Here is an 11,613-nt window from a genome sequence, read left to right on the forward strand (position 1 = left end):
AAAGTTCTCTGCCTGAATTTCGAATTCAATCCATTTCGCATTCTCGCTATTGGTTTAAAAGAATTTGAGTTCTGGTCTACTCAGAATTTTCGTGGAGCGGTTTCAATTTGAGGTGACTAAAATTTAAAAGCTGCTACTGCTAATTTTTGGTTGGTAATTTGATGTTTTTAATGTATTGAAGTTTCAAATTTGATTATGTTGTGAGCAGGATTGAGAATCAAAGTTAAATAGCAGGGCATAGAGTTAAAATGGGATTGGTAGAAGAATGGAGGATGTTTTTTGAGAGCGCAGAGAGTGATATATGCAGCTTGATTGAACATGCAATCGATGTTGCAGCGTGTGATTGCCCTCAGGAATTAGTGAAGAGGAGGGATAAAATAGCAGAGATGGTTTACGCATCAAGATCATCTGCTGAAGATGAAGATGATGGTATTCATAAAAAGGTCAATGATATTGCAGAGAGGATCAATAGCTATCAAACCATAACTGTGCCTGTGCCTAAAGAATGTGAAATAGTGAAAGAGGTGTTCAATATAAAACACATTCTTTCAAATCAAGATGAGGTAAGACTTTCATTTCTTGCAGCACTGCTCATTTTTCATTAATGTCTCGGTGAATTTTCATTTTTTCTGCTCGTTTGAAGAAATTGGGATTTACAAATACATCGAAAGCTGAATGGTATTGAAATTAGGGCTTGTTCATTTCTGTTAAGAAGCAATGTTTGTGTTGCACTTTACAGTCGGAAAACCAACTGGGCGACTCACTGAGAAGATTGGAGTCGATGGCATTGTCTATTGAAATCCTAAAGGTAAATGAGTATTCTAAGTTTACATGTTATTGGGTTTGTAGATAATGCAATCTAGCTTCAGCTTCGTGTTGAATTAGCTACTGGGTTTATATATTTTCTTGTTCTTGGTGGAACTGGAAGTGGAGTTTAATTTAACATTTCTTTGACCTTCTCTCACTGTTCAATTATAAATTACATACAGGAAACTATGATTGGCAGAAATGTCAAATGCTTGCAGAAGCACAAGTCCAAACCAATTAGCTCCATGGCGAAGAAGCTTGTCAGGTAAATCTTGTTTCCTCCCTTGGCAGAATTGAATCTTGTTTAAATGTTTAATTTAGGGGAAAATGGTGTTTCTACCTAAACGTTTAATTTTCTTGATGAATTCCAGCTTTACCTGATCAACAGGTTCTCTTGGTCACAATAGCTGTAGGGATTGAGATGGAAGCATATTTGATATTCATAACAGCTTTATGCTTTTATATGTTGCACTTTTAATGGCATGCATTGCACTTTGCAGAAGGTGGAGAGAAGTTGCAGATGAATGGATGAAAAGTGCTGGAGAAGTTGCTGTAGATACCATGGCAGCCGCAGGTGTGCTCTCAAACTAATAATTATTCCCATTCATTTCTCCTTCCAAATTAGCACAACTTACATAAATTTTCCCTTTGTTTTCAGTGGAGCAAATCCAGAATCATAGAATAGAGCAGCCATTCAAACTGGATGACAGACAGTATAGCAAACAAGAAACAAAAAGTGGTGCTCAAAATCACATTGTGATCAATCATAGGAGACGGCGAGTTGTAAGCCAGAAGCAGAATTTGCACCAAAAGTTAGATTTCAACAAGCCTAGCTCTCTTCCACTTCCTTCATCACATGTAAGCAAACAAAATGGAATTGAAGAGTTTAAAATTGAAATCTGATGTGCATGTTGATTACATTTACTAAGTTTCAAGCACAAATGATGTGCATTCCATATTTGTTGGATGTTTCTGTTATGTATATTTCATGTTTTTTATGCAGAAATCAAACTCTCCTGCTCTTGATGATAAATCTGTAAGAGAAAGGATTGAAGCAGCAAAGAGAAGGCTTCAAGAAGGGTACCGACAAGCTGAAAAGGGTTTGTGTTTCTTTGAACTAATTTTGATCTTGTTTCTGAATTATCAAGTGGGTGACCTACTAATAGTCATAATGAATCTCTAATTATTTGAACTGCAGTGAAGAAGCAACGCACGGTTCAGCTTATCGAAATCAAAGACCTGCCTAAGCAATTAGATGGGTCAAAGAGATTAGCAAAGCATCATCATCACCAGTGGATGAAGAATTGAATTTGGGCAGCTTATTATGCCAGCAATTAGATGAAGCATGTATGCTTTGATTACCTGGGATAATTAGATGTTTCCAGTTTAATTTGTAACGGTTGTTTCCCACTCAAAACCGGGTGGCAAAACACCAATTTAAATTTGTAAGAATTTGTTTATTTCTGATACCGTTGAATGTAACGGTTTTTTGAATTACTTTGGGAGACGTTGAATGTAACGGTTTTTTGAATTAGCTTGGTGTTTTCTCTCAAACAAATGTAATTTACGAGCAAAAACGATCAGCGCTTATATTACTAGCAAAAACGATCAGCCGGCCTTTGGAGAAGCATCAGTTTTATCGTAGTTTAAAAATAAAGTGGAACAGTTTAATGATTATAAAAAGAATCGGTAAATTTTATTTTTCTTCATTTTTCTATAATTTACTGACTTGTAAAATGGTAAAATTGTATAATTTCTTGTTCATTTTTGTGGGCACGAGGCCATTCTATACATGCATAGAGTCAAACTTGATATGAAAATTAAAATTCGACAATAACTAGAATTTGATCTATCTAATAAACCTATGTTTATAAACACTTAAATAAGAAAATTATTGAATTACAAAGAGTGAAATTCTCCTCAATGAAACTCCTACATGAATTGATTCAATAATGATGAGCTGATGTTAGAGCAAAAAACGTATAGTATGATCTTAAGAGGATTATAAAATTTTTATGTAGTTATTTTACTAACTTGCATCAAATTATATATGTGGTCAATAAGTTCCTCTATCTATCCCATATGATTCTTCTAAAGTACGACCTTGGTTTTTCAATATACCATCATATTCTAAAGGAGCCTCTTTAATTCACTCATAACAACTAGAAAGGGAGGAAACCATGAGGCAAAATTAAAATATTTAAATTTAAATTTTCAAGATTCAAATCCATGACAAAAGATGCGACCTAAATTAATTTTGCACCTATAGATCTAATTGAAGGTAAAGAGCAATTAAATGTCTGAAAGAAATCTTTCTATTGTACTTGTTATTGAAAAAAAAAGAAAAAGCTTATTAGAAATGAAAAAAACAAAATAATTGAAACTAATTGATCAAATAGCAATTTAGGAGCACTCTAGTGTTGTTGGAACAAGTGATTATGGAAAATATTGAGAATCCATTTTTTTTTGTTATTTTAATCTTTCAGTAATTCACATTGTTATGGAAAATGTTGTTAATCCATTAAACTGAATAGGGTAAGCATAAGAATTTGATTTAAGGGACCAAAACTAGAGCTCTTGCAGATCTTTCCAATAGTTTAATAATATTTAGATTTTGAGCATTAAAGCAAAATGTTATGACCCTCCGAAGTTGGAGTAATAAAACATATAGTATTTTTATATATTTTTCATTTTATTGTAATTATTCACATCCAAATTTTTCATTTTGAATTCCAAAGGGATGTGGTCATTGTTGGAATCCTTTCCAAACTTTATAAACTAATTTTTTAAAGCTCTAATAAACAACCATTTTGAGCCGCATACACATCCTTATGAGTTTGTTGTTCTCAGTTTCATCGTGAAAGGTATATAATACTCTAGGCTATACACTAAGCATTGTAATCCAAAATAATAATTCAAACTACTAGTATCATAGATTGTGTTCTCTTTCCATTGGACACGATCAACATACCAAAGAATTGGGTTAGAAACAAGATATCCTTCTTATTACCTTCCTTTGAAACACACACGATCACAAATGTTTAACTAAGAACTTGACATATTAGATGATCTATTTAAAATGCAGGTTGAAAATTCACTAAACAAACAACATGAGGAAATGATGGAACAATTCTCTTGAATGCTAGAAAATCGAAGTTCACAAATAAATTCAACAAACCCACCATTTGGTAGACATACTCCATTCAGGGTGTATGTAATTTTTGATATCCCAACTTTTGAAGGAAAAAAATAATGTGGATGTTTGTGATGACTTATTATTAAAACTTGAAAGGTATTTTTCTATCACTCATTTCTTAGATGTTTATAAAATCACTTTTTTCCTCTTTAAAACTAAGAGTCGTGTGAAGCAATTATGGGAACCTAAGTTGTCATCCAAGGAAGGACAAGTTGGAAAGGAATTTGATGTAGATTTTGATGAAAAAATCACATGGGGAGAATTCATCGAGCCCATAAAAGAAGAGTATTTTCTTGAAGAAGCCTATGAATAAAAATATATACAATCGCAATTTGTCTAACTGAAGGACCAATAACTTCAAGTGTACATACTAACACATTTCATGCACTTTTGGTGAAAATTGGCATCCAATATTCTGAGAAATATCCAGTTTTGAAGTATCGAAGTGGGCTTAATAGGTATAATCAAACCAAACCAGAATTCCTTGATATGGAAACATTAGCAAGTGCCTTCAAGTATATTTTAAAAATTGAGGAAAAATTCAAGTAGAAAGGTGTAAAGGAACTTTTCTCCAAGACTTATTTAATTATTTATAGCGGATTTAATAGATTAAATGTTAATATAAAGTTCATTAATTACAAGTAATTATCATTAAATTATATGTAAGTAACTATATAAATTTAACATGTAATAATTCGATAATAATTAATAAGCAATTTGATAGCACAATAAATCAAATAACATAACCACTTAATATAACCATATTATCAACAAATCACATATAAAGCATTATCAATATCTTATAGAATCACTTGAGGTTTTCCAATACTTATCTTAATCTTGAGCACTTGGAATAGTCATTCTCACTCCAAGAAGATTCCAGTTGCCTTGGGTCCTTTATGGCTATGGCACGCCATAGAGGAAGCTGATTCTTACATAGAACCAACCATATTATCTACAATTCAAAGGAATAGTCATAGGTCTAGGCTCTTTTATGACAAGTAAACACTCCAGGAGGACAGGTTCTTACACAAAACCTCGCATGCCTTCACGACATGAAATAAACACAGCCCTGGCTAGGACACTCTCGAGTATACACCATACCCTGAGTTGGACACATGTTGTGTTCCCCTTCTCCAATGCCCATGCCAACCAATGACCTTATCCTTCATTCCTTTGTGCCCTCTAAATTCCTATATTTCCTCCCATTCCCATAGCCCACCAAGCCACCTTCTTCTTCTTCCTTGAGTGATCTCCATGCCCCCTTCCCAGTCTCACATAAATGACTTATATAACCTTTTAAGGGGTGGTTTCCAAACCATCACACCCTTTCGAAAAGGTGACCTTTATTCACCCTTTAATAAATATAATTATAACTCTCTTTTAAGAGATTTTTTTCAAAAACATTCTTTATTAACCTTTCTTTAAACCAAAGAATTATAATATCCTTTATTTTTATCCCCCATTTTAATTATAAAAGGGTCATTTCATCACTTATTTTCTCTTGGAGAAAAATTCACATAACGAAAGGGACGAGAGTGTATTTTGTGAATAAGTCAAAGGTGAAAGTAACAGTAAGTTTGTAGGGAAGAATATAGTCAACCAGTTTGTTTTAAAATCACTGGGAAAGAAGTAATAGGGTGTGAAAGAAGACACAACAAGATATAGGTATGTGGCATGAGATTCAAAAAAATCTATTTCATAATACTAAGGATTGTGAAACTATTAAAAAACTAATGATGGAGACACATAGAGAATATGTTGATCTCTAATTGTTACCAATAGACTCTTTTGAGAAAAAAAGATAATGAGCAGACCCATATTCCAATATAGTTACTACTAACACTAACTCATTTGACTACAAAATCCGATGAACCTTTTTGATGAAAGTCCAATAATTAATTGTATCATCGAGTACCTACATATTTAATGTGAAATTTTTATTTTTATTTTAAATTTATGCTCGACGTTCATCAAAATTCAGACGCTCCTTGATTTTCGTCGCTATTTCAACATACACAAAAATTTGTGGGCCAAGAGGCAAATGGTTAGCACCACCTTAATTTGTGGGCTGACGAGTATACGGTTAGCACTTGTTGGCGTTCTGCCAAATATTTTTTAATTGCTATACATATGATTTTGAATATGATTTGATTGAACAAGCAGTTATAATAGGGATGTCGGTTGAATTAATTCATTGGGAAGACTTATTGCAGCACTGGATGTGTTTTGATAATGGTTTATGCCCCTGTTTTTGTAGGTGGCATGGTCACGCTGAATGGGGGCATGATTATCGTCCATTGGAAAGTTGTTAATTATATGTCTTTATACTGATTGAATTTATCAACTAACGATGCAATAATTTTTACATGTTTGACATATTAGAGGTAAAACACCACAAGGATATGTGGTGCAATGGTCGTAAATTTTGAATCAAAAAGTTGGATGACACGAAGAATACTTGTCATTCTGGGATAACTACAGTCTTTCAGGTGAGTAATGTTTCATCTAGAAGCGACATACATCAAGAAGTCTTAGAAAATTGATACTATGGGATTTTGGATGATATATTTGAGTGTGACTTTAAGTCCTTCAAATTAGTTCTGTTTGTCATCCAATGGTACAGGGTACGATTAAAAGAAAATGATCCTGAGAGAATTGTTATTGAACGTGATAAAGGATTTACCATGGTTAAAACAAGGTCGATCGATCGATCTAGAAATGAGCCCTATGTTCTTCCAAGACAATGTGAGCAAGTATTTTACGTAGAGGTTCCAAGTAAACCGGATTGGTTATGTGTTGTTAGACATCATCCAAGAAGAAGGATGGTAAAGTATAATGTGATGGAAGAAGAAGATACCAAAGAACTAGAAGATGATGTATATGATGATCAGGATCAAGAGTTAGTTGATGATGTGTCTGACGAAGATGTCAAAGAGGATGCACTAGATCATGATGATGTAGGATTTAATGTTCATGAAGATGATATCTATGTGGATGATGACAATACCTGAAACTGATATCAATAACGATGATGATGATATGACCAATCCTTACAATGTCGAATTTGGATTGGATAATACAGACAAAGAGTTGGATGAAGAACAAGATCAATGACATTGAAATGTATGATTTATGTGATTATATTATCTATTTGAAATTGATTTCTTGATAAAATTATATTTAACCTATATGGTTACATAATTAATTCATGATGTTTTCAATTTTTATGTCATTACATAATTAATTCACAGTGTACTTTTTAATGTTGTTAATTCATGATGTTACAACTATTGTAGCTCTCCTAGAAATTTTCCGTATGATCAAATCCTAATTACTCTATGACTATTTACGATCAGATATTATTTAATCATATCTTTGCTTATTTCATTCCCAAGAAATTAGCATTTCCTCATGTTATGAAAGTGTATGGTAATCATACTTATCATGGAAGTTCACATGATTAGCTAACCAATGGCACTATATTGGAGGATAAACCCACCTATGGAATTAATTTAAGAGGTAAGGGGTGCCTCTTAGTGTAATTTTGAGTCTTGGATTAATCCATAGTGCTAAAATTAGTTCTAGTGTTCTTACCTTGGTGTTATATCTATCTCTACAATTTCCCATACTTAACCATTTCATCATCCCTTTTCCAAAGCTATTTGTATCATAATTTTAACATGATCCAATCTCACATTATCCCCTTAGGTAATTATCCATTTCCTCCAAGTTGAATGGAACCTTTTATACCAATCCATCTATGTTTTCCTACCCTCATGGATCAAGACTTGACATCACCTTAACAATCTTCTTTATGTCATAGCATATCTTCGAAGTGCATTCGGCACGCTTTAGATGTGACAATATTAAATTAGATTATATATATTTTTAAATTTTCTTAAGACATTCCACGAGAAGAAAATGACTTATTTGGATTAAGGAGTACTTTCCTAAACTATTCCTTCATACTCAACAATCCCTTCTCACACCCACATAAAAAGCTTAGCAAGCCACCATATAAAATTTATATTTTGTAGAAAATAAAATAAACTATATGTTGACATAGCATATATATTTTGTATATAAACCATTTGTTGACATAGCATATATATAAACTATATATTTTGAATTTTGATCGTGTTCACACAGATGCACAACATAGCATACTGCAATGAGACCCTAACTAGAGTGTTGCACTGAGAACCACTGCATCCAGCCCAATATGTAACATCTATCTTCTAATGTTTGACTGACATTTGGCTTCTAGTTGGTTGTTGTGAATCTTTTCTTACCTCTCGTACAACGTCTTGGTTAGAGGCCTCTAGATGTCTGGAAATAATAGGTGGTTTCAGGTCCTTTCAAAACCTATTATTGGGGGTTTTGGGTCCACTCGAAACCTATTTTTACATTGATAAAAATAAGCAAAGACAACCGGACATACCAAGGCCCATGTTGAGGAATGGCTTGAAGATGATTAGCCTCAGCAAAGCGAAGCAATAAAAATCCTTTGGTGAGATTTTAGATGCCATCAAGATGGAACCCATGAGGGGCCTCGGTCTTGGTGACAAAATTACAAAGCATGCTTTCGAGTAAAATCCTCCCGATAAAATACCCTATCAAAGTAGATTGTAAATAAAAAAATTTAAATAAATTAAATAAAATATTAAAAATAATTAAAAAAATAAAAAAAATTAAATAAATAAATAAATTCAAAATAATAATAATAAATTAGAAAATTAAAGAAATAATTAAAAACTAAAAAAAAAAAAAATTTGAGTTTATAAGGAAGAATATATGTGAAGGAACATGAATATTTACAATTCTCTTGGATTCTGCAGCTTGACAAATTGGAGGTATCTCTCCAATTACTGAATTTGGGCTAGGGGCCAAACATAAATGAATTAACATAAAATAAAAAGACAACTAGATAGACTACTCATGTGAGGAAAAATGTTGAAAGATCTGAGTAAAATTGTGTCCAAACTTTACATAAACTAGCAATTGCACCTTAGTGTGCAATGGGTACGTCGAAGAGTTGTGGAAGGTCAACTAGAAAAAATCACTGTATTTTTCATAGTTGGGATCAGTTGGTAGAAATTTTAGAAAATGATGTGGCTTTCACAACAAAGGTCGCAATAGAGAAGTGGTAGCTTCAAATCAAGTATGTCCATTTGTAGCAATCTAAACATGACTAAATTTAAATCTTTAAACCAAGAAAATAATCAAACTTCATTGTCAATAGGCATGTTATATTCATAATAGGGAGAGATTGAGAAAGAGGAAGAGATCAAATCGGGAAGCTTAAGAGAGATAAAGAAAGAATTGAGGATATAGAGGTTGAGCTGAAAATAAAGATAGAGATGGAGATGGAAATAGAGAAAGAGAGAGATCTGGAGAGGAGAGGGAGATATAGAAAGATAAAGATAGAAATAAGAGGTGATATATAGAGAGAGGTAAAGAGAGGGGTAGATATAAGGGTAGAGAGAGATACATATACATATAAATGGTGAGATAGATACATAGCCCAAACAAACATCTAGAGAATGTCCGATAGCTCAGAGAGCATAGACTGACCTTTATTAATTCTCTTGATGCCCAAGGAGGAATGATGTGCTTGAAGAGCCCAAAAGAATTTCTTGGGAGCAAGATCTTGAACCTTAAGTCAATGAAGCCTAGCTTTAATCTAGGCACCACATACAACATGGCTATCAACAATTTGCTTCTCGTGGTGAAGTAGATCAACCCTAGCCTATAGGGTAGGAGAGAAAGGATTTATGTCAAGCACCTCTATGTCATGGAGGAGATATAGGGAGCTAGCTTCATACAAATGCAATCGATACATGGCTATTTATTGACCATAAATCTTGAGAAAGCAAAAATGGTGAGATAGATACATAGCACAAACAAACATCTAGAGAATGTCCAATAGCTCAAAGAGCATAGACTGACCTTTATTAATTCTCTTGATGCCCAAGGAGGAATGATGTGCTTGAAGAGCCCAGAAGAATTTCTTGGGAGCGAGATCTTGAACCTTAAGTCAATGAAGCCTAGCTTTAATCTAGGCACCACATACAACATGGCTATCAAAAATTTGCTTCTCGTTGTGAAGCTGATCAACCCTAACCTATAGGGTAGGAGAGAAAGGATTTATGACAAGCACCTCTATGTCATGGAGGAGATCTAGGGAGCTAGCTTCATACAGCTACAATTGATACATGGCTATTTATTGACCATAAATCTTGAGAAAGCAAGTTGTCCATTGAATGACACCATCCCACCAAGTAAACCACCCAATTTGATGAGTTAGACAACTCTCTAAATTCCCAACCTGTTGAATGTGAGCCAATATGGGTTGATGACTCAACAAAGAAATCACTCCACATATACCAAATGTCATGGGGATGGTGGCAGTTAGTGTTGGGATCAAAGAGCCCCAAGTTATTATGCATGTACAAAACTAGGCTTCTTGTTCACCAGTTATCCATCGAAAAATAATTAAACCTTCTATCTCAGAGACAACCTCGATCATGCTAAAATCATCGCAAAACACCAAAGTACTTGGTGTCAATGAATATGCAATCCATCGACATAGAAAAGATCCTCTCAACATCATCACACAAAGCATGAACATTAATGGACCCAAAGGAATGATTTTCCATTGACATAATGATCCAAACAAGCTGTTGAGTATGATCTAACCTAAAAGCCACAATAGAAGACTGCGAACATGGTGCAAGGAGAGTGGTAACACCTCGCTGCCTGACCTCATGATTGGAGGTGAAAACCAAGGCCGTTGGCAAATAATCCTACATGCTGGAGAAAACATGAATGGAGAAAATTTGACATCCTGAACCCAAAAAGCATCTAAACTAGTGCAGGAACATCCCTGCTTCTTGGCAATCTTGCATCAACCAAAAACATTTCTTTTTGGTTTGTATCCTATTTTGCAGTTTCAACATTTCTTTCTAAATATTCTCACAGGATCTTGTGGAGTTAGACTTTTCTTGTGGACACTATTATCTACCTTACCCTAATTCAGCGGTACATTTGGATCTTTCTCTGGAAAGTTATCGCTTTCAAAATTTGACACAGTTTTCTGGATTAGTACTTCGGAACCACTTGGACCTTTTTTGCTATTGGAAATTCTTCAGGATTCTTTTCATAGCTTGCGAAGCATCATTTTGTTTCTTCCAACATTCTTTGGCATTTGAACAACCTTCCCCTTGGTCCGCACTTCATCCTTTGGATTTTCTGGAGTATTCTTTTTAGCGGAAGTGGACCTGGTGGTTTACACGTTTCATTTTTTTCATCGGCCTTTGATTCAATCTGGGCTGATGTGGATCCCTCTAGATCATATAAATCAATGTAATTAAGCTTTTAGAAATCAGGTTTTAGAACATAGAAGATCTATCTTAAGATCAAGGGGCCTAGAGTTGACCAACACTGTAATCGAGCTTGTATGTATTCAGACCAGTGAGCTGATTCTTGTAGCCTGCATGTTATTGGTTGATTGTAATTAGTTTTCATGATATCAATCAATCAGTTTCGCATTACCTTCTTCATCTTGTCTTGTTTCTGTTGTGTTTCACTCATGTTGCATGGTCCGT

The 11,613-nt window shown here is 34.0% G+C and overlaps 1 protein-coding gene across 1 annotated transcript; it reads left to right on the top strand.

Moving 5' to 3' along the window:
* On the top strand, positions 1 to 2,304 carry LOC131045942 (probable mediator of RNA polymerase II transcription subunit 26c). Its single transcript, XM_057979590.2, has 8 exons — positions 1 to 112; positions 209 to 563; positions 740 to 808; positions 990 to 1,072; positions 1,308 to 1,381; positions 1,466 to 1,665; positions 1,811 to 1,907; positions 2,006 to 2,304. Exons 2-8 carry the CDS (start codon positions 249 to 251, stop codon positions 2,113 to 2,115), a joined length of 948 nt encoding a protein of 315 aa, XP_057835573.1. The 5' UTR covers positions 1 to 112; positions 209 to 248; the 3' UTR covers positions 2,116 to 2,304.
* Positions 2,305 to 11,613: the final 9,309 nt, after the last annotated feature.

Source organism: Cryptomeria japonica, chromosome 8 (genome assembly GCF_030272615.1).
Source record: "Cryptomeria japonica chromosome 8, Sugi_1.0, whole genome shotgun sequence".
NCBI classification, from domain to species: domain Eukaryota; kingdom Viridiplantae; phylum Streptophyta; class Pinopsida; order Cupressales; family Cupressaceae; genus Cryptomeria; species Cryptomeria japonica.